Source organism: Delphinapterus leucas, chromosome 12 (assembly GCF_059928025.1).
Source record: "Delphinapterus leucas isolate spDelLeu-1000000601 "Yukka" chromosome 12, BTC_Dleu_Yukka2, whole genome shotgun sequence".
NCBI classification, from domain to species: Eukaryota; Metazoa; Chordata; class Mammalia; order Artiodactyla; family Monodontidae; genus Delphinapterus; species Delphinapterus leucas.
Genome location: NC_143140.1, coordinates 45392938 through 45417496, shown reverse-complemented (window position 1 = coordinate 45417496; position 24559 = coordinate 45392938). Strand labels below are relative to the sequence as shown.

Below are 24559 nucleotides of genomic sequence, written 5' to 3'. Positions count from 1 at the left end.
CCTCCCTCCCATCATTCCACCAATAGTCTTCTCTTTCTCTGAGACATACTTCCATTCCCCTTCCTCCAAGGACCAGCCCAGGCCCCACCTCCTCTGAGGATCTATTCCTGATGACTCCGGCCCACCATCTCTTCCCCATTAAACGACCCTTTACTTCCTTTTTGTACACATAATACTTCAGTACATGTTTCTATTCTCTAATCAGCATACCACCACATCTGGCACTTTAATATACACTGGAAGTTCACTGTTCATATCAGCACAGTTTGCGTGTAAGCTCCTTATGGGAAGGATCCACATTTCATGCTGTGTTTGCACTGCAACACACGTCTTTTAAGCACAGCACTGGGGAGATGGTAGCTACTCAATAAATGCACCTCGACTGAAAGACAAATATCTTCAAACTCTGGGTCACATACATACCCCATCACCACCTACTCTCATATTAATTCCACCTTCTGAGTTGTCTCCATGACACTAAACACTCAGGTTTTTAGAAAAGGTTTTAAATCTTTACAGATATTGCATTGAAGTATAGATATCGTCTTCATGCAAGGTACACAGAAGAATAAATTAGAGATGTAAGAAACTATCCAGACCAAACACACCAGAGAATATATCCCTTGAGAAAAGGTCTTCTGGGTTTGAATTATCAAGACCGGCTGTCTCTCCTGATGCAGCTCAATTCTCAACTTGGCTGATTTGATGACAGTCATAACATTGTTTAAAAATAAAAGTGCTAAGGAAAAATGAAAATGAAAATTTCACTACAACTTTATTTTTCCATGTTATTTATTTTTATGTGTTCATATATAAACATCAAATTATGTTTTTGATGTTTATATCAAATACTGCATAAATGATTGAGATGTGTTAAATGCCATAGGCTCATAAGCACTTCTGTAATGCTCTAGTTTATTTTCATTTTCCTTTATGTATGTATCCACATTTCTGCATGGGATATATAATCTGCCTTCATATACTGTATTTTATATACACAATGATGTCACAAATTGTCAAAATTCAAGCTCTCTGGCAAATATATAAATATTTCGCTAAGCCAAAACTAGTGTTTAGACCATTTTTGTCCTAACACATTTATCAGACAATTTAGAAGTTAAAAACACCACTGCTTGAAATGGCTATATAATGGAGACCCCAAAGTATTTCATGTATCTTGATAATCAGGATACTTTTCATTTGAAGGCCTTATTCTAGCATATGCTCAATATTAAATATCGCCTCCCTTCCCATCTCAGGCTTTGACATTTAAAAATGTTTATGTGGTTTTCCCCTTCTGTGTTCACACAAAGAAGAGTATAACAGATCCTACTGCAATATCAGAATCAGATTCAAATTTTCCATTCAGAGGAAACCAAACTATATTGAGATCTGAACACTATAAAACAGCAGAGTATTTCACAAAGTTAAATATAGGGTGTAACTTAGCTGATATCCTGAAGGTGGATTATCAAATTTGAAGTGTACTATTACTATTATCTATGTGTACTTGTCTCTTCTGTAGATTGGGAACCTCTCTAAGAGATGATGGTGTTGGTGATGATGATGGGTAAAAAGATCCTGATTTATTTTAAAAACCCACACTTTATCCTGATTTATTTTAAAAACCCACACTTTTATCCTAATGGATATCTACAGCTCGTTCTATTGAGAGAGAGAGAGAGAGAGAGAGAGAAACCATTGCTTCTCCACCAATGTATCTTCATGGATTTTCAAGAGAAATATTGATGGATATGCAATCCAAAGTAGAACACTAAGCACTTTTCTGGATAATTAAGGCAAAAGTACTGCTTATTATTTTAAACCTGGCTTATCGGGAGTATGTCTTAACTGGTTCAACATTTCCCTTGAAATTATGAACAAAGCCATCTATCAGCTCCACTGAAGGGAAAGGATACAGCAGTAAAATTATCAGCCAAGACAACCACAGACCAACCCTCCACTCCACCTTGTCCGTGGCCAATGCACAACCCAGACCCAACCTTAAGCATTTCGTTTTTACGTGAACTAGAACCAGGGGGATATGTTATTGCATGCGTTCAACCAACAATAATTTTTGAGCACCTATGTCCACAGATCATTGAATCTATATCACCACTGATCGTTAAGATGCTATTATTTTATACCATTAGGAAAAAACATTGCCAATGAAAAAAATGACAAGTCATCAACTGTAACATGCAATCCCCCTTCTTTTTTTGGCCTTTCTGCACAGCACACGGGATCTTAGTTCCCCGACAAGGGATTGAACCTGGGCCCTTGGCAGTGAGAGCTTGGAGTCATAAAATATGGGGTAGGCAAGCATGGTTCTCAGGGGTACAGTGAGGAAAGACCAAGGTCTTGCCTCACAGAGCTCTCAGCTAGGGGAGCCTCATCTGGACTTAAAAGAGGGTTATCTCAACTTCTGGTTGTACGTGGCCAAGGAGGAGAAGCTGGGAAGACAGCCCTCATGGAGAGTCTGATGCCTCAAACCAGAAGAGTAGGAAGTGTACAAAAAACATTATTACAAAAGACGCTTAAGCCAAATTCAATGAGAAAACACATTAAAGACCTTATTTGCCTGAACCTGCTTATTTGCCATTTAATCATGGCCGTCTATCTTTCTTCTTCTCTTGAAATTTCCTCTCACCGGTCCCCCATCACCCCCACATCCCCATCTCCGATTTCTTGCCTCCTTTATTACTCATATATGTCATTCTTCTCTATCTTTCTTCTTCTCTTGAAATTTCCTCTCACCGGTCCCCCATCACCCCCACATCCCCATCTCCGATTTCTTGCCTCCTTTATTACTCATATATGTCATTCTTCTCAAGTCCAAATACTTTTTATTCCCTTTCCCTTTTTCTCCCAAGAGACTTTCATTAGCTTGTTCTTCTAGCCATAAACCAAGCATATGACCAAATATGATTAATACTAGTTCTGGCTGGTTTCTTAGGCACTTTTATATTGATAATTGATATCCTATCTGGTTTTCTGGCTTTGCTCGATATATGATGTAGAGTTTCTATCAAGCCATCAAAGGTGAATTCTCTTTGGTACTTTGGGTAATTGTTCAGTTCTAGCAATTAAAACAATGAGGGAAAATGTCACTGACCCCTAACTCCAGTATGCTACCTGATGGCCGGAAGTCTTGAAGGCAATAGATCAGTTCACCCCGAGGAATACAACCCCATCAAATCGAAAGAGGCCAAGCCTTTTTTGAAACGGCCTTACTGATTGTAAAAAGAATCAAAATCTTCAAAAGAAGATTTAACATTTATCATATATCATCTATTGCTGTCAGATTTTTAAAAACCCACTCAAACGCTTATAACACATTGAAAATTATATTTTCTATAGAGTACCAAATTTAAAAATATATATACTTTGGTTCCTTTCCCTATAATTTAGTATTCATTGGAAATTCTCAAACACTGACATGCCTTTCTGAATAAACTCCCCTTCCTAACATTCCCACAGATGTTCTTTCTGGCTTCCGAATTCTACCAAAGAATTGTTACCATAAAGAAGCTACAAAGAGCGATTCTGGATTAATTGCTTAATTCCTTCATGTCACAAACATAGATTGAACCCCTTCTCTCGCCCTGGGATGGAAGAATGTATCAGACCTGGTCCCTACCTTGAGAAGGTGGCAGTGTGTCTTGGCCTGAGCACAGGTCAGAGAGATGTGGGTCAAATCTAGGCTCTGCGCCTGCTCACTAGATCCCCTCCTCTCTCCCAGGGCAAGGAACGTAACATCCCCGAATTTTAATTTCCCCATCTGTAAAACAATAATAACAATATCTACTAGCAAAGGTATAGAGCGTACAGGGTCTAAAAAAGGGTCTGTAAAGACCAAGCACAATGGCACGTTGGAGGCGCCCCACAAAGGATGGTTTCTTGTCTCCTTCCCTTAACAGGCTTATCAGAGGCACATCCATTTGCTACCGCAGACATTTACATGTGTAAATTATATTTTTCCTTTGCTTTGCATTTATTTTCTTAGTTGTATATTTCTAAGATTAACAATTTTAGTATTAAAGGGGAGAGCAAGATGAAGGGGTCTTGGATCACGTAGAATCTTCCTGGACAGTTATATATTTTTTTAAAAAGCTTAGCTATAAGAATTGTCTGCATAAAGCACCTTTGTCCCTCTCATTGTTCACAAGGAATTATTGTGGCTTTTGCATGCAAATATAAATACGACTTTCAGATAATCTGTTGCTAGAAAATTTGGTCAATGGTATTCTATGATGTGCTAGTAAGTATGCAGCCATGAAAGAAATAACCATAATCATAATTACAACAACCTCAATTGAATGCCAACCATTTGCTGAATACCGTTCTAAGCGTCATAGGGGTATTCATTCGTTCAGACCTCACACCAACCCTACAGGATACCTAGGATTGTTGTCCTTATTTTACAGACAAGGACATGGGCACAGAGATATTCAGTGACTTGCCCAAGGTCACACAGCCAGTGGGTGGAGTGGTGGAGCCTCCTGAATCTGAACCAAATAGTCTGGTTCAAGAGCTCAAGCTCTTTACCCCAACATCGTACTATTTTCTGGAAGTTTTAAATTCTTCTTTGAAAAAGTACTCCAACATTTTAGTACCTCACAAATCAGCAACATTTGCTACGCAGCCAACAGGCATCTCTAGTGCCCTCGGCATAAATAGGCAAGTGAGTGGATGTTCAAGGGTTTCTCTGAAGTTTTGACCTAAATTAAAATATTACCTATGGGCCTCTATCCGACCCCACTGGAAAGAGACTCTCATTAGAGAATAAAGGCAGGTACTTCCAGCATTTGCCTGAAGATTTTGTTTAAACTAATGCCACCTCCTAGATCCATTTTATTAGTAATAAGACTACTGCTTATTGAACTTTTTCCTAGTAGGTGTCAGGCGCACTAAGTGCTTCATATACATGATCTCATTTACTCCTGAAAACAACCCTACAAGGCAGCTACTATATTTATCTTCATTGTATTGATACAGGCACTGAGGCTCAGGGCAGGTAAGAAAGTTGCCCAGCTTGCACAGCTGGCGTGTCTGCAGAGCAGGGACTGGGACAGCCACTCTTACCCACTATACCACAGTGCCTCCCCTGGAGAACACATGGTCCTCAATACCTCTCTCTGGCTCCAAGAACCACTGTGAGGTACTGTGTGATGGACTGCTCATGTAAGCCAGAATGAACACCAAACCATATGCCTCTGACCTTTTTTGCACAATGGCCCTGGAATGGGAAAGGCGAAGATCTCCATGCCTTGGAAAAGGGAGCATGCAGGGGACCAAGGGTCTCCAATCAAATCTAATCCCAAGCAGAGTACCTACAGCAGAGCAGAAGCAGGGGAACTCCAGCCCTCCTGCAGACAGCTTCTCCCCCAAAGAAAGAAACTAAAAAGGGACAGTTAAAATAGGGTTTCCATGGGTGGTAGGTGAGGGGAGACGGTCTTTGTGGGAGAGGGTCTTTGTACAGGAGAAGAAAAAGGCTCTAAATCACAAGACCATGGCACCAATGGGAGCCAAGGGGCTACAAAGAGAAAGAGAGAAGCAGCAGAGCCAGCTGGAGAGCAGGGGAAACAACAGCACAGATGGAAACAGGAATGTGCAGGTGAAATAGGACAACTCAGGTGGAATCCACTCCTCTGCCTGTGTTAAAGTCCAGATGGTCTAGATGGAGAGCATAATGGTGCCACCTCTATTGGAACTGACCCTTGTTCAGTCTAAGATTGGTCCTCTTCTTTCTAAAATGGTCAATTTTTCTTTAAAAAAAATAGTTCAGAGAACTGTGGGAACACAGGAATAGCTCCAGAGTAAAGGGATCCGGAGGGTAGGTAGAAAAAAATGGTTGGATAGGCCAACTCTCTCTAGACAGCAACCAATCCCTGGGGATTTCTGGGTCATTTTACACCTTTGGGGCTTTTACAATTACTATTTCGGGAAACGGGCACACAGCATACTACATACACATACATCATATTATATTTTATTTGATGTGATGGGAGTCCAAGTGTGTCACCATGAATTTTAATTCTCAGTGCCTGGGCTGCTCAGTTGTAACAGCAAAGAAACAGTGTGTCAATTCAAGTTGAGCTGGGTCATGTATCTGGCTTTCCGCAAGACTAGCAGTGTTAAGGGAGGTCTTTGGTCAATTATACCTATTTTGAAAAGCCTATCGAGTTTCAAGTGAAATGTGGCTGTTTGTATCACCTTTTGGGGGTTCTCATTAAGATTCCATGATCTAGCCAGAAAGGCCTAGCAATTGCTAATATCTGACAGCAATCCAGAATTCCCCCTCACTGCCGTGATGAGGCCAACATGTACTGGTGAGAGGGGCTGGGTTGCAAAGAGATCTGATCTTATTTTTAAATAAACACATTTAAAACTAGGGGCCTAGGCAAACTATTCTATATAGGATGCATGAACAGCAAGGTCCTACTGTATAGCACAGGGAGCTATGTTCAGTATCCTGTGATAAACCATAAAGGAAAAGAATGTTTTTAAAATGTACACATATGTATAACTGAATCACTTTGCTGTACAGCAGAAACTAACAGAACATTGTAAATCAACTGTACATCAATAAAAAAAGACAGAAAAATTAAAATATAGAAGAACAAAGAAGACTCAAGTCATCGCTAGCATTATGGCAAGTCTTTCACCTTAAGGGTTTTTAAAACTCCATCTGAGGGCTTCCCTGGTGGCGCAGTGGTTCAGGGTCCACCTGCCGATGCAGGGGACACGGGTTCGTGCTCCGGTCCGGGAGGATCCCACATGCCGCGGAGCGGCTGGGCCCGTGAGCCATGGCCGCTGAGCCTGCGCACCCGGAGCCTGTGCTCCGCAACGGGAGAGGCCACAGCGGGGAGAGGCCCGCGTACAGCAAAGAAAAAAACAAAAAAAAAACTCCATCTGATCGTCCAAGCCTTACAAGGCTGTGCTGAGCAGGGAGGGAAAAGCATATTGCATAACCAAGATTCATTGGTTTTATGTATACATAGTCACAAAGCTCTAATTCCCAGTTTACTCAGTCTTAATGGATTCTTCATAGCCAGAGAAGTGGTGTGCTAGTCTTTACAAAAAAACAAAACAAAACCAACCAAACAAAAAAGCATATAGGCTTCACAATACTTCAGCAGAATAAAAGGGTGGGATGGGTAAAGGGGTGGGTGAAGCAAGATTAATAGTTGATAACTGTTAGTACATGGAGGTTCATTATATGACTCTCTACTTTTGTATGTGTTAGGAGTTTTCCATCATAATTTTTTTTTAATCCACAGAAGTACTAGGAATTTCCATGAAGCAGAACTACTGAAGTCTAGACTTGAAAGGATGGTGTCAGTTATTTAGACCTCTGCAAATGGGCCGGCCTGCCAGCTCACCCTGTATCCTTCAGGTACCCTATACTCCAGCCAACTTAGTTGTCAAATGAGGTGTGAGTCACCTGGGCTGTACTTTCCCACCTCCTTGCCTTTGCCCATGCTATTTCCTCTGCTTGGAATGACCCCTTCCCTTATACCCCAGCTCCGACTATAGAAAATCCAACCCACGTAAGGCCTAGATCAAAGGTATCCTCCTTTGTTAAGTCTCTAATTATGGCATGTGGAAATAATCTCTTCCTCCTTTGTACTCCAGAACTTTGTTGGTGCTCTCTAGGGCCACAGCTCACTGTGTAATGATAATAATCATGAAAAAAAGAAGCATGATGATAATAGCAGTGAATATATACTGAATGTTATATGTACCAGGCACTTTCGATATGTCATCACTTTCGATCCTTACAATATCCTTTGAGGCTATTACCCTTTTATTATCACATTGTACAGATGAATATCTGAAATGCAAAGAGGTCCAAGAGGCGAAACGGGGGTCCAATGTGATATGATGCCAGATGTATCACCATAAATATTAAGCCTTTGTGCCTATGATCCTTAGCTACCACCAGAGTGATATGGTATAAAGTCTAGTTGAGACAAAATTCTAACTTTCAGGAAGACAGGAGGGCCCACATTCCTGATGGTTAACAATACTGCATATGCCTATTCTTCCTACTGAATTGTAAGCTCCTTCAGGGAAGGGACTGTGTCTTTTTCTATTTGTGAACCTCCAAAGCACTGTCTAGTAAAATGCCTTGTACATAGAAGATGATCAGTAATATCTTGTTAATTGAACACTGCATTAATACAGAGCAGTTCTGCCTAAGGGCGATATACAACTCTTATAATCCACCTTGCTGCCTCCACAAGGAAATAAGATGGACACATCAGCCCACAGAGCTGCCTAGGCCACTCTCCTCTCCACCAGCTCTATTCACAAGGCCACAAAACTGAAATAGTTTTCATCTTCTCCCTACATTGGCATTGTAAAGAATGAATTCTTCTTTCAGAAAGAAGAAAGAATTATTCTCCGATGCTATTTTTATTTAGCTTCCCAACTAAGGGCCCCCTCCCCTTTCCTCTGCAAAATTCCCACCCTCAACAGAGTAGGGAAAAGCCAAAAGGAGCCAAACTTTGTCTAGGTGATGACCCGGGAATCTGGAACTAAGGAAGACAGGCTGTTCTCCTCTTGAGTTTCCTTTCTCTTATTTCCCCTTTCAGACTTCCTAAACCCGGGTTCTTTCCAACCAAATTATACCACACTGACTGCTGCTAACCTCTGACCATATTTTAACCTTCTTCCTGAATACAGTGATGCTCTCTGTCCCCTAAGAACACTTGGGGCTCAATTGTCTTCAATTCCTTCCCCAAACTCTTTCAACGTTCCCTTTTTTCTAGCTAGAAGTCTTCTCCCTCCAAGGACTCAGCTTATGCTATACTTCTGCTAGGTGTTGCTCCAGGTGGCTTTCAAGAACTGAGCAAGTACTAGCTTAAGAGAGGTGTGATTTAGGTCCTCCTTCCACTCTGGCTCTTAATGCAATTCCCACCATCAATATGAGCGTTTTAATAGGGGAAATGAGAAGGCCTTCTAGTCCCAAAAGAATGAGGCAATAATGGTAAAGGGACTGGCAACAGAGTTGGGATTTGGGACAAGGGCTGGTCATTGAGGCTGGCTCTAAGTGTTCCCTCTTCTGGGCTCTCATAAGCCATGATGCTGTATTGTTAAAGTGAGGTGAATTTCCCACATTTTCTTTTACTGAAAGCTATTTGCTTTGGTCATAAACTTAAGCCAGCAAAAGACCCTGAGGAGGGTGTGTGTGTGTGTGTGTGTGTGTGTGTGTGTGTGTACATACATCTACCTATGAAGAGGTAGATGGGGCCACAGTGAATTGTGATATATCAACTAATACTCAAGTTTTATCTAATGCCACTCATCTTGACAGCCTTGCATTTTCAAAATTAATAAAAAGCATAAGGAAACTGCTACACAGTCACCAACCAAAGAATCTTGGCCACCAAGCTAAATATCTAGTCATCTGTGTTGTACATTAAGTGTATCACAGTTTGAGATTTAAATGGGCAAAGCAATACCTACAGGAAATCGACAGTCACATAGCAGGTTTTTCTATCAGCCAATGCTTTCTTTGTCAGTGCCTTCAGATTACACACACTTGTGTATTCTAGGAATCGATTCTACTTTGCTTTTGTTTAGGTTACTTAATATTCCTCCTCTTCCAAGAAGCAGAGACAATCAATAGTCAGTTATAAAGTCAGAGGCCATGTCCCATCTACCTGGCCAGGGCACTTTCTGTCAGCACCTGTGGCCCAGAGGGTTAGCCTTCCAGCCATGTGTTCCTGATCACCTGGGAGCCTGGAAGTAACCTGTGCCCTCAAGGCTTTCTCCCAAGAGCCATCACCATCTTCCAAAGAGCTCCTCCACTTTCTAAAGCCACCCCTGTTCCAGCGAACCATGTAAGATGGCAGACCCACCCTTAAGGTAAGAAAAGCCCTTTGGAGTGGGGCTTGCAATCTTCTCTCACCAAGTCTTTTTAAAATTTGCCCTAAGCTGCACTAAGAAAACTCCAAGGACTTCCTATTTCTCTCTTATGAATGAACAAATCATTTTCATATAGAAGCATAACTTCTCAGGGCTTCATAACCAGCCGAACACCATCCTTTCTCTTGCAACTGAAAAAAATTACAATTCTCCTTGGAGAAATAAGCTTACTTGTTTTTTCTCTCTATTTCTTTTTTTTTCTTTTATCACAAGAAAGTGTACTGACCGAAATAAAGCATTTCTAACAGCGACTAAAAGGACAAAGATTGTACCAATCTCTCAAAACTACTGCCAACACAATATCGTGTTTAAGCACAGCAATGACTAAACATATATTTTCTCTAAAGATAGCTGGAAAAGATATTCACATATATGTTTTACTTTCTCCAGTATAAACTGACCACAACCAGAACTCAAGCACATTCATTTTTCCAATAAATAGGAAAAAAAATCAAATATGGCATATTAGTTTTAACAATATCTCTAAAAAGAAGTAAGCTACTCTCAAAAGCATTTTGATACCAAAACATAGTATAAATGGCCCCTATAGTCTTCTGCTAGAAAATCAGAGTTACGGAGTAAAACATTAAAATGAAAATGAAAGAAAAGGGTTTCCCCCAAACAGGTAATGCTAGCAAGCCTGGAGGTTTAAGAGCCCTAAGATAAAACATAAGGTGAGTTAAAATTTCAGGGAAAAAACCTGCACTCATAAGCAACAAATTTGCCTGTGGATTGGTTGGTGAAGGGACGACACACAGAATAAGTGATGCTATTGTAAACCATGCAAACTGTGGAGTGGGAAGGAGTTTCTTACTGTCAACATCCAGCTACTGTGGCTAGAATGAGAAAGAACTGTATTTTTCTCTCCTCTCCTGCTCTTTGGACACTTTGTTTTTAATGAACAGTTGGTATCAGAGCTAAGTCCAAAGACTGTTACATGTGGGATTTCCTAATGCAGAGACCTGGCAGGGCTGTGCTGTTAGGCCAAAAAACTAAACAGAAAAAGAGACTACCTCAAAATGTAACAAGTGAGCATCCTCATTCTCTTTCAGTGTTTTCATTTAGTTGGAGCAAATGTTTTGCTTTAATGCAATTGAAAAGAAAAGAACATTTAGGGACAACATAGCTAGATCCCTCATAAAGCTTCATTTTCAAAAGCAGTGTTTGAATCTCTAAATAAATGACAATTCATTCTCTGTTTACTTTAGGTAAACAGAAAATGCATTGCAGAGCACTCGTTTTCAAAAGCTAATCAAGAACATTAGGTCCCAACAGATTCATTTAATAGAAATATAATAGGCATTCCTGCTCGCTTTTCATCTTGTCTCGCTATAAATGCTAAAATGAACAGCAAATTAACCCTGCATTGGAACAGAGTCCCTGTCACAGCTGAGATCCTCTCTCTCACGACTTGGAAACATCCCCGCATCCTGTCGCTGCTTTGACTTCTACATAGGAGAGAGAAAGCGCCTGATTGAGTTTGGCAAGAGAGTGTAGGAATACTTGAATTCTAAAGGGAGTACTGCGTGTCAACTCTGCTATCTTTCCTAGCAGAACAAAATATTACCATGTTGTCTCCTAAAATAGTGTACAATTAGGAAGTAGGAGGAGGGATGGGGATGGGATTTTTTTTTTTTTCTTTCCAAGCTACATACATCAACTGTCTTTTTCTGTATTTTTAACTTTACTAGCCATTCTCCAAATGGCTGCTTATCAACTACTATACAGAACAAGCTAATAAAGACAGGGCCATCCAAGCTCTATAATCAGATACAAAAGATTTGCAAACAAGTTGAGATCTTATAATTAATATTCAGTGATATCAGAATTAGCATTTAGAACTCTATACAGAAAAACTATAATACTTCAAAACTTATGTAATAATGAACAAACCCTTTCAAAAACTGTTTTCACTGTGCTAAAGTAACATTCTAGACTTGTTGTAAGTATGTTATTCTTACAAGTAGTTCGCAGTTATTCTTGAAGGCAAGCCTTGGAGTTTCCTTAGCATAGTGCTGCTGGGGAAAATTTTCAGCATGTCCATCTTCATCTCTAGCCTGAAGGGAAATATAATGGCCTATTTAGGGACTTACAAATAATGGAAGAAAAAAAGCTAAAAGCATAACAGCTCAGTTCATTAAACAAACGGGAATCCAGAAATCACAACATTAATAAGAAATTTGTTTAAATACGCAGTACGCCTTTTAGGTATCAAAATTTGGGATTTATTTTTCTTTACATAGTTCAGTTTGAACATGCAAATTCATTGTGGTGTAATATTTAAAGTGATACGAAACAAACCAAAAGCAAATAATTTTGTTGAAAATTACCAACACTTCAGACTTCCAGTGACTTTTGTTGCACATTTAGGATTATATGACATACATACGTGTTTAAACTTTTTGGCATGCTTAAGCAATCTCTAGATAATGCACTTTTAAAAAATTCTAATAGCAAGGCCATAAGAAAAGCAATTTGCAGAGTTATATTTTGCATTGTAATATTATTAGAGATAAACTGATTCCCCTCAATTTTTAAATAAAGATCTAAAAGGAGTAATGATCTAGTAAGAACAATGATTCTTCAATCAAATGCAGTAAAAAAAAAAAAAAGATTTAATTAAGAAGCTGCATTAAAAGTTACTGGTTATTTTCATCTACACTGTTAATTAAGAAAGCTGAAGTTTAAATGGAGACATTAACAGAACCCATTAGCAATACCCCTTGCATACAGTCTTCCCTTTCTAATCTCCATTGGTTTCTGGTTTGGAGTTGGAGAGAAGAAAGAGGTAGGTGAAAGGAGGCGTGTCTGCAGCACACTCATTAAACCATTCATTTGGGTGACACTTGCACTCATGCTCAGCACTCCTCTTATCTCAGCCCTAACTGCTCTCTCTTTCCTGGCCTCCTGAAATTCACAGCTGAGCTGTCTCCCTCACATATGGCTTGCATATAATTATGCATATTCCATTTTGCACTGCATTAAAATGATGAGCTCCTGGCTCCCTGCCAGCTGATTTTAAAAAGCCCAAGTGAAGTAGGAGAAGGGAGAGAAACACAGGGAGAGCCGCACAGGAAGCAGCAGGTAGTTCTATCTGCTGTCTCTTTAGATAAAATGTATGTCTGGCACCAGGGGAACAGCTGAGAACTACCTGTTGTGATGTATGGACTGAGGGGGAGAAAACAATGAGCATACATCTGTGCATAGCGATGACAGCGCTGATGTATTGTTTCTCTTTTAATGGCGTGAAATCTGCCCCTGACAAGTATCACTCAGAGCTCTCAGCTAGACTGGGGATTGTCGTTTTAGAAAGGGATCACCACTCTGTACATTTTAGAATGTACAGCTTGCCTTTCATAAAGGCTTCTGTCACTTATTGCAGGGAGGGAACTGATGGAATTTGGAAGTGGGCTGTCATGGTAGTAATACTGGGGTTACAAAAAGTATTTTTGAGATTTACAAACATCTCTGGGATTTGGTGCCTTTTAATTTTACCTTTTATCCCCCCCTCTACCAAATCAGAGTAAAATAAAAATGCAGGATTGGACTATGTGTGACAGAAAAAATGTGTAAGCATGCTCACGTCCAATCAAGGCACTGAAACCAGTGATGTTTCTTCTCACAGCATCAGGTCTACTAGGCAGCTACATCAGTGTTTAAGCCAATAGAGCCTTAAATGGGGCCCATTTTAAAGCACAGTGTATACATAAAAGGCAGCTGTATAAAAAGCGATAAGATGCCAATGGGTAGCAAACATGTCAGATTCTTAAGTGAATTTTAAGGCGCTCTGTGAGGTGCAGGTCTCTTGAAGGCAGGGACCACATCTATTTCATCTTTCTTACTCTACTATGCCCAGCGCCTTACTTTTTTTTTTTTTTTTTGCGCCTTACTTTTAGTTGGTGCTTAACAAACATTCAGTGATGAAAAGAAACCCATACATGGTTAGTAACTAGACCCTACCACAACTCTGTAGAAGACACCACCTCAAAATATGCTAAACTTGGTGGTAGGTTTATTATATTCCTGATGCACTATGATGCATATGCTTGGAAACATACTTGGCATATAGTTTACAAGGGCTACTATTTACATATGTATGTCTATATTCAATATATATGTATCTTGTGTATAAATATTCATAAGGTGGAAGATGTTTATTATGCATGTACTATGTATACACATTCATACACACCAGATGCCTGGGGATATTTTCAACATTAGTGGCAAAAATATATTCATTCCACTTACATGTAAGGTGCTCATAATGCTTTTTATGTTCTTAAAGGGCAAAAAAACCCATTAAGGTTTGACTGTGCTTCCTCAAAGGGGCTACAGGATTTTATATAAAGTCTCATAATTTATGAGAGTAAATAAAACAGCAGTGGAAGAGAAAGGAGAGGAGGGCTGGAGTGATTAGAAGTGGAGACAGAAAGGCAGAAATTTGCTTCTTTATTAAACCGTGTATTTGCCTCTGCATCACACTCCATGGAGCTTGGAACGGTCTGCCTCTGATAATCAACCTGATTCTTGAGTCCAAGAAATTCCATCCTCCAGCCATTCGCTGTGTTTCCACCACATGCCACAGAGACGGAAAGCATATGACATGCAAGAAGACCAAGCACCATCACCCTCACGTGTGTGTGCACACACAAGCACTCACACACCTCTCACTGACGTAATTCCCTTTGCATTCTCAAGTTTTTTAATGTAAAATTTTAAATTATTATTACTGGACTAAGTGAAATTAAGTGCATTCATCTAAGGCAGTAGTTCTCTGCTCTGGCTACATATGAGAATCATCTGGGGTGTTTTTTTTTTTTTTAACATATTGATGCCTGAACTCCCCCTCCCCACTATGTTTCCAAGATTCTGATTTAACTGGTCCAGGGTGGGGCCTCGACATGGATTTTTTTTTTTTTTTTTAAAGCTCTCAGATGGTAGTAATGTACAGGCAGCCCAAGAACCACTGATGTAAGGAGTGTGCCTGGAGGAGGGTTATTGAGAGGGGGCCCTGAGCAGACTTGTCAGCATGGCCTCCAGCCAGGCCCCAGGCCCACTGGAGTGAAAAGCTATGCAACACTAGGAGGATACGGGATGTGTCTCCAGCAGTGGGGTTTACTCCAAAGATTTAGAGATTTCATGACTAGCTGCTTGTAAGCAAAAAATTCTCTTTATTTATTTTTAGTTTCTGGTGTGACAAATAATCTTGGAAGAACTACTATACCTCTTCCTCAAAAAGGCCTTCCTGAACCTCACTAACCAAGTCAAATACCTCCACTCTGCCCTCTCTTAGGCCTGACACAGGTGCACCCTTACACTGGCTGCTGTAACTTTTGTCTTCCCCACCAGGCTGCAAGCTTTCTAAGGGCAGGATGGTGTTTGGCTTCTCGCCATTGGATCGTGGGCCCCAGCCACCGACTGGAGCATAGTAAGCGCTCTGTAGGAACGAGTTTAATTATCATTCCACAGCAACTTGTGGCAACGTTAGACAAAATCCATTAGAACTTCTTTACCCTACACGCGCAGATTCATTTCAGCACTTCAGATTCATTTGTATATTGAAGCCATTGCCTTTTTCTGCATCTGCCCCATTATGGGTGGCAGACAATGGCGTACCATGCAGGTAGACAGAGGGAGTCCACGACCCCTGCAGGGAGGGTATGTAAACACTGAAGCTGCTCAGAATCACTGCTCACGGTAATAACACAAAGCAGACCAACTTTCAGCTGGTTTCATTATTGTTCTGGAATTCTCCAAGGACTGTGCCTCCTCTAATGGCCTGTGTCGAGGCGGACCACCCCACCACCAGTTCGTGGTATCCACCGGGGCCAGGAAACCGGTGTTGATGTCTGACTTTGTTCTAAAGTGACCAGTTCTGGGCATTCCTGGTGGCACAGTGGTTAAGAACCTGCCTGCCAATTCCAGGGACATGGGTTTGAGCCCTGGTCCGGGAAGATCTCACATGCCACAGACCAACTGGGCCTGTGCGCCACAACTACTGAGCCTGCGCTCTAGAGCCTGCGAGCCACAACTACTGAGCCCACGTGCCACAACTACTGAGGCTGCACACCTAGAGCTCGTGCTCCACAACAAGAGAAGCCACCACAATAAGCCCACGCGCCGCAACGAAGAGCGACCCCGCTTGCTTCAACTAGAGAAAATCCTCACGCAGCAACGAAGGCCCAACGCAGCCAAAAATAAAAACAAACAAATAAATAAATTTATTTAAATAAATAAATAAAGTGACCACTTCTGACAGAAGGAATGTCAAAACACATCATGATGAACTAACTCTCTCCATGGGTCTTATTCTCAACAGCTTTATTCTGACTAATATGCTAGAGATTTATGCCAACTATGGGGAAAAGCAAATGGGAAACTTTTTCACATTTTACTGCAAATGTGATTGTCAAACCAAAGGTGCATTTTTGATCTATTATTGTAAGAAGGCTTCACTTCTTGCCATGGAATAGAAATAAAACTTAAAGTCCTTCAGTTAAACTGCAAGGGGAATTCCCCATCTCGCCATGCCTAGCATAATAGATAATGTGAGAAACTAAGACTAATTTTCTCTCTACCTCAAACACCTCTGGCTTAAACAAACTTTATTTTCACCTCTCTTTCCCTGTGAATCATCACTAATTTACTTTTTAAATTTTGATTCTTACATTCAGCAAACTTTATTTCTTCTTTCAAAGAATCCACTTATTCCTTTGGGCTAAAGCCTTGGTGCCATGTGCATATCCAAGCAAGATCAGCATCTTTTCTCCTCTGGAGGATTCCTTTAGAAAATGTGGAACATTCTAAAAACAGCTCCACTGGCCCATCCCAGAAAAGTGCAATGTTTCTGACTCAATGAAAAGGTTAACACTGTTGCCATTTAAGTGGAAAGATAACTAGGCTTGGGAGTTAATACCTCCCTGTGAGGAATGGGACTTTACACCTCCCTGTCATTGTGATTTCAGAACTTCTTTGGAAAACAAGAAAAGGTTCTGCCTGGAATCAGAGCTCGGGGGAGCGCTGTAGAGCTTCCAGACTTTGCTTTCCAACCCTTTAGCAGATGTAGCACGTGTCAGCTCACACATGTGCTGCGGTGACTAGACTTGGGAACATCAAAAATAGTGCATCTCAAAGTTGCAGGAGTACGCTTAGAGATACAGAGCTCTAGAGCAAACTTTTTAGATTTTATAACTAATTTTTGGAATCAGAAGCAATAGAATTTCTTTTCAAAATTCAAGATAAATTGCATTTATCACAGGGAGACCACTTCTGAAAACCCTTGGAATTTCATTTTCTGGTGTACCATTTCTGGTCTGAACTTCCTTTGTTGAATGTCTATACACACGGTCTTGAGGAAGCAAAGAGAGGAATAAATGGCAGCTGCCACATGTGGCCTTTCAGCATGTCACAAACATCTCTGTGGACTTGACGTAAACAACAGCCCAGTTTCTTTGCCGCTCAGTGAAGTTCAGCCAGTGCTGGCCCTGGGCTGGACAAGCACAGGGAGGCCTCCGGAGTAGCTCCTGCTTCCACTTGAGGTACCGCCAAGTTACTCTCATCTCAGTGGCCCAACTCTTCATGACTGAAAGACCTGTTCCCTTCAACTGGATTCCTGTCCCTTACCTCATTTCCTCAGGGTAAAACCAGTTTCCATCTCTCCTCCCCCACCCTTCTCCTGGAAGATTCTTAGGCATCTTTTAAGCCTTCATTCAGACTGCAGCTCCTTTAGGAACCCACGTGAGACCTCTTCCTCCTGGTCTAACCTGGGCTTTGTACCCCTCTGTCTCTCTATATCCACTCCCTCCATTGCACTGTACTAGGACCATCTATGTGTTTGCCTTCCCCACTAATCTGTGTGGTCCTTGAGTGCAGAAACTGTGGTCAATTCAGCTGCAAATCGCTAGGGCCTCATCTAGTGCCTGGCATATTATAAAGGCTCCATAAATGGTAAGTGAGTGAGAGAATGAATGAATGAATGAGTCCCTATCCTTTAACCCTAGCAACTGGACATTCTGCCTTGAAACCCAGTCCCCAGAGGTGAATGTTCTGCCCCTGAACCGAGGAGAACTCTCCATACTGAGTCTCAGCAGGCCTCTGCTGGAGCTTTCTGACGTCATCTGCCTCACACCTGGACCATCACCGACTATTCTGTGAACTTCTGCCCAACTTGATTAGTGTCCCTCCCACTTGGTTAGACACTAGGGTCTTAGCCTGAAGATCCTGTACTCAATTTGGACTTTAGCCAATAATCCTTTTGTCCCATATGTTTCTCTCCTCCACCTCCCACCTGGACTGACTTTTGCCTAACAAAGATCAGTCTAACCTCTGGTCTTTGCCTACGAAACTCTCATCCCCCAAATTCCGTTCCTAGATCAACCAACCTGGTGCCTCGCTCCCTGTTTCTTTATCTCACCTAGTCATAGTGCCCCAAGTCCATCTGGGACTCCTTGGTGTAACTCACCCCAGTTAGGACTCCTCTCTCACCTTCCCTACCAGAATGGAAACGCCTGAGGGCAGAGACGGTGCATTATGTATGAAGCCCCCATGCTCAGTGAGTACCTTGTATAACAATCCTATAAATATATGTTGAATGGATTCATTAATCCTTTGCCCTTCCTTAAGGTAAGACCCAGAAGTGCCCTTTTTTCTCTACTCTGAGCTGCCTACCTCTACAGATGGGTTGTTTCTACGTAGGTACATATTCAAGTCACTGAACACCAGAAGGCAGATGGGTCATGGACAGGATTGTGTGTGCATGCAGCCTGGGCAGAGAGCTTTCTTTCTAGACCGAGGACTCCCACGTGGCATCAGGCTCCCTGCTCTGGAGATACTCCAGGCACCCAGAAACTTCAATGTGCGGAGCCAGGCATCTGCTCAATTCATGTTGCTACCAATCTTTGCATCCCGATCCTTTGCCCTCCCTTTCATTAGCTTGTCACTGAAGACTGACTATGGGATTCTGCAGCAGTGCTGCTTTACTTTGCTCTTTTAACAAAATGTATTTAAATTTCCACTTAGCATGTGGGCCAAGGGAGAAGCTGTTTCCCCCAGCGAAGTTCCTCCTAATTCTCCATCCTCCTCAACTGGCAAGCAGAGGGGCTCTCTCCATACCTCTTCAGGCCCCTCTGACAGCTCACACATCTCTGATGGATGAGATGGACCTATTTGCTGCTGCTCTTTTTTCACTCCATACAAACCTTTATATGTATCATAAATTTTTAATAGCCAATTTCGAGTCTTCAAAGAATAACGGTAACAAACACGCAAGATGACGATAATGGGAATCGAATCATGTTTATGGCCTCCATGAGCATCTCCTTAAACGACGTCAGGTCAGAGCTGCTCAGACCTGCGAGTGTATGAGGCTACAGGGCTGATCTCGCGCCTGATTAATGACTGCCCTCACTCAGGGCCCTAATGGATTGCATGACAGTTACGGCAACAGATTCCACATCATCCTGAAATACAGCTACCACACGGACTAAAATATATCATCCTCAATCCAGCACGTTACAGCTGTGTCTGGAATAATCAGAGCAGTTGCTAAGTGGTTCTGAAATCCCTGTTTTTGTTTTTCCTTTTTAAAATCTATTTTTTCTTTAGCGAACAGGTGACCCTTCTGGATTCATCTTGCACTGCTCTTTGTCAGGTCACCTGAGTGTCTTTGCTTGGTAAGAACTGTTTTTTCAAAGTGACCACATGTAAGACCCGGCAGCTGGGGCATGTGGCCCCTTCTTTTCAATTCTCAGCTAAAGCGACATCACCATCACATTCCAGTCAGCTTCTGATCATCCCAGGACCCTTGATCCACAGTGGATTATCCAGACTCCTGACTGCTCCCCTTCCCCCTCTCCCACCTCTGCCCATAGCCCGCCATTTGGCTTTTCGCTATTCATTTGCATCTATTACCCTGGGACCCTAGAGGGGAAACAGAAGGCAGAGAATCACAGATGACTTTCTTTTCTCTGACCAGCAACCACAGAAATGCCATAATCAAGGTCCAGATACAACAGGGTTGCCTACATCTTCTCTGGACAGTTCACATGCTAAGCCGCAGTCAACCCCGTCCCCTGGGTGCCCACTAACCTGCAGAGCGGGACTGTAGAGACCCAGAGGCTGATCTCAGCAATCAGCCTGCACTCTTGTCACTGGTTCCCTACCAGCTCTGGCTTTGAGTCCACTTCCATACCACTCCCAGCTTTCCACTCTCACCCTTGACTCTAGCCCTGCCTTGGGCCCTTTGATCTGTGCACTTGGCCTGCCTGGAGCTTGCAGTCCCTCATGGACTTAGCTTTGGACCGTCCACTCTGGTCCTCCACTCTGGACAGCCACAGAAGGGTTACTCTGGTCACTGCTCTGGCCTGGGACAGTTATACGGTCAGCATCCAATAATGGTGCCCCAAGTACAATTTGTCTTAAAGATACGATTTCTTTAGCAAGAAACAGAACTGTGAATTATGCAATGTGTGTAAAGATTGAAAATTGGCCTGAACATGAAGAAGAAAGACCAGGACTAGGTGTAAAACCCTGACTGTCACTGTGCACTGTCCACACAAATGTTCTGACTGACTTGGAGCGGTGCTGTGATTTATGTGGAGGAGGCAAGCAAAGAAGAAGGACAGGGTGACCGATCCATGGGCTCTGCCCCCGGGTCTTTTAGATCATGAAGTCAGAATGAGATTCTGAACAGGATGGTCCTCCCGACAGCTCCAATTACAATCCACGTGAACCTTGACCCGTCAACAGAGGCACCATCAGGCTTAGAGGAACAAAGTGTAAATTACCTGGCTTCCAACCCCAGGACCAATCGGCCTCTCTGAGGACCCAAATGCAAAGATGGCGGCACAGAGGCTTCACGAATAACCACCTCTGCTCAAACAACACTCTCTGGAGTCTTAGTTTTTAAAGCCCAGTCATTCTTCAGATGATGAATGGAGGTAATAAAAGGTGGGACTGTGGCATGTTTAAACAGGAGATAACCATTTGCGCAGAATTTGATTGGTGTTGACAGAAAGGCCTGTCGAGGCCAACAGCCGAGTATCAGGTTAAAGTCCATTTTTGGATGACAATTTCAGTGAACACTTGTTCCTCTGTTGTGATTACTATTATCATTATTACTTTTTATTGTTATTATACTTCCAGGAAGTATATTCTGGAATCAAAGCCCAGGTGACAAAAGACAAAAACTGACCTGGGTCTCCACGTCCTCTCCCTTTTTAGAATAACTGAGAACAGGGGATGCGTAGGCTCCCTGCACAGTGAGCGGCCCTCCCCCTTCCCCCCTATTTGCTTTAATCCCTCCCTCACCCAACCATTCTGGTACCAAAATTCCCAAACTATTCCAGTTCCTCTGCACCCTGGTATCTCAGTTGCCCAGTGTGATTCTAGATATGAGATAACTGGTAACCCCACTGGAAGGAGGTTCCCAGACCACAGACTGGACCGCACTGGAGAGAACGTTACCACTTCCAGAACTTCCAACTCAATGACCGCTTCACAGGGCTCTTACCACAAAGGAAGAAAACTCAATATAGAAGTCACTTTGACAGTAACACAAGACTCAAGTCTGTGCTGTCCAAGACACCATGCTGAGAATTTTGCAGACTTCAGCTCATTAAAGCTCCCCAAACCCTTATGAGGTCTGTATTACCATTACCACCTCCATTTTGCCAGCGAGGAATCTGAAGTGTAGCCAAGTTAAGTACCTTGTCCAAAGCTAAAGAGCTGATAAAGACAAAGCTTGGCAGGTGTCTCGACAGCAGGCACCGGCTCCTGTCCCCACACCGCAGGGGCTCTTCCATAGCGGCACAGCCAGCAGAGGAAGCCTGGCTGACGATGAGCAAGAGAAACTGCAGACATTTTTGGAAGGCAGAGAAATGATGGCTCAAACGTCCCTGTGGGTCCTGGTGGGAAAGAGGGAAATCTTGCCCTATGGTCTCCCCTCTTCATGGTGAAGCACTGATGCCCGACGCAGCTCAAATGGAGGTCGTCACGGAAGCTGGCACCCCACAAGGGCCTGAGGGGCAGTCTACTAGACCACAGCCAACACAAGCAACAAGAAGACAGCCAAAGCCTGAGCAGACCGAAATCCTGAGCCCACCAAGATGGAGGGCAATGGCCTCTCCAAGTATTCTGCCCTTGAGGTATGGGGCAGAGACGGGGAAGGATGTGAGGGGAGAAAGGGTGAGGAGTGGACATCGAAATGGGAGTGTGCCGAGGAGTCTTGCACAGCAGCAGGAGGAACTCTGCATGGAGATGGGGAAGGACACAACCTTGAAATTGACGGACTTCTCGTTAGGGGGCCTGCTTGTTTTCAAATCTCTCTTATATTTTGGTTTCATCCTACAAATTTAAGATTATGGGATCCTAAGGTGAGAGTGGGAGCCCAAATCTTTTCTTGGATATCAAGATAGATTGAGACGGGCTTCCCTGGTGGCGCAGTGGTTGAGAGTCCGCCTGCCGATGCAGGGGACATGGGTTCGTGCCCCGGTCCGGGAAGATCCCACATGCCATGGAGCGGCTGGGCCCGTGAGCCATGGCCACTGAGCCTGCGCGTCCAGAGCCTGCGCTCCGCAACGGGAGAGGCCACAACAGTGAGAGGCCCGCGTACCGCAAAAAAAAAAAAAAAAAAAAAAAAAAAAAGATAGATTGAGACATGTTTTCAAGGACAAGGGATTCTAAACTCATAAAACTCTTCTTGTGGCTCTTGCCTAAGCATAGAACATAAAACTGCTACAGTTTGATGTGGAAAATAGTAAAAGGGGAATAAGAATGATGAGTTGATGTAACTATTACTAGTATTAGCTTTCCTTTATTAATAATAACAAGCAGAATGCAATCAAGTATCCTAGTGTGATAAAGAAACTTCATTCATTTCTTTGCCTTAAGGGATGACAGACCTTTCCCTTTGGATTATATTAAAATGTTTTGCCCAAATTCATAAACTGTAGGTTGCACTACTCCAAATTTACACCAAACCACTTTGTGTGGCATTGTGACTTCACAGAAAACAGACAGCAATGACAAGAGCATTTACATAATTTTTTCCTGAGGTCTCATTCACTCATTCATCACTCATTGAGCATCTACAACTAAGTATCCAAAATGAATGGTATTCAGCCCACATGCTCAACACATTTTACTTTTTGAAGTTCAATGATAACAATAGAACAAACGATCCCTTGCCAAGGTCTAACCATACACCTTCTGGAGTGTCGAATATCATACGTTTATATCCTATTTAAAATTTAGATTTTTAAATAAGTATAAATTTGAAAGGTAAATAAAAGTAAACCACAAAAAGTAAGGAGTAGAAAATATTCTCATAAACACACAAGAATTATGAGGAAGTAAAAACCAAGAAAAAGCAAGAGCAAATTCTCAAAGGTTGAGCACCCCTGTGCCATTTGGTTGAAGAAGTTAGTACAGAAAGGGGTGAGGAGAGCCATTTGGTGCCAATAACGAGCTGAGTGTGATTTCCGGCGCTACCAATAAAAACGGGGGACATAACATCCAGCTTAGAAATTCGTTGCAAGGATTGAATGAGAAAATCCATCACATGTCCCACACAATGCCTGGCACAGAGTAAGAACTCGATAGACGACAGTTATTTAAATTTCACAAGTCCACTTCTTTTCTGGAGAGAAAAACTCAGCTGGCAGGAAGGCCACAGTGACTCAGTATCTTTTCTTATCATTAAAGTCTTGATTAAAATCAAGTTGCAGGCAGCTATAGGGCATGGTCAGCAGCGAGAGGCAAAGGCGAAGACACTGGCGAAGGTTTGAGGGCTTTTAGAAATGCATAAACACACCCTCTAATCAGGATCCTAACCCCCTACACAGCATCGGTTTCTATCTCTCTTCTGCCATCTGACTACCCATTGTGCCCTCTGCAAATAAGGCATCGTTTTGTTTTCTAACCTCTTTATCTCCTCTTATGTTTCATGAGTAACATCCCCGTCAAGAAACTTTCCACCCTCACTGGGCAGCTCCCACCCACATAAGCAGCCTGGGATTCCTGGAGACTGCTACATGTTGAATTCCACCACCTTCCCCACACTTCTGCCAAATTAACAACCAAGGTTTTATTGCTGGTACCCTTCTTTACCATTCACATCATCCCCCTTTATTCCCTATTTTCCAGCTACTAACTTCATCCTGTATGAACTTTGTTTCTAACTCAGTGATAGACGACATCTGTATCATTTGCTGATTTCAATGCTCAGCAGAGGTTGGACATGTATACATGGTGACCACACACTCTTTCCAAACTGAATGGCCTCACCAAAGATGGATAGGAGCAGACAAATAGAGACGAGGAAGAATTTCCAAACAATCTAATATTTGGTTCACCATTTTCAGAAAATGTGCAAATGAGTGAATATTATTTCCTTATTCAAAAGGCCTGGGCTTTTTTAAATTAAATGTTGCAACTCTTATTAGGTCCTTATTTGTTTTAAAATTCAGTTCAATATTGTTGCCTTTGAGGTTTTTTTGTGTTTGTTTCTTATTGTGTTTATCCTCATCTTTAGGACACATCATCCCTCCTTCCCAACCCTTAGACAGGACTCTGAATCACCTGGCAATCCCTTCACCGTAAGTGAGAATCCCCTCCTCCACTTAGT

The 24559-nt window shown here is 42.3% G+C and overlaps 1 protein-coding gene across 1 annotated transcript in view; it reads right to left on the bottom strand.

The window, feature by feature from the left end:
• Nucleotides 1-24559, bottom strand: part of SOBP (sine oculis binding protein homolog) — a 161177-nt gene that overhangs the window by 56556 nt on the left and 80062 nt on the right. The window contains exon 5 of the mRNA XM_022553636.3: nucleotides 11898-11993. Coding sequence (XP_022409344.1) covers nucleotides 11898-11993 — 96 coding nt within the window. The remainder of the gene's footprint in view (nucleotides 1-11897; nucleotides 11994-24559) is intronic.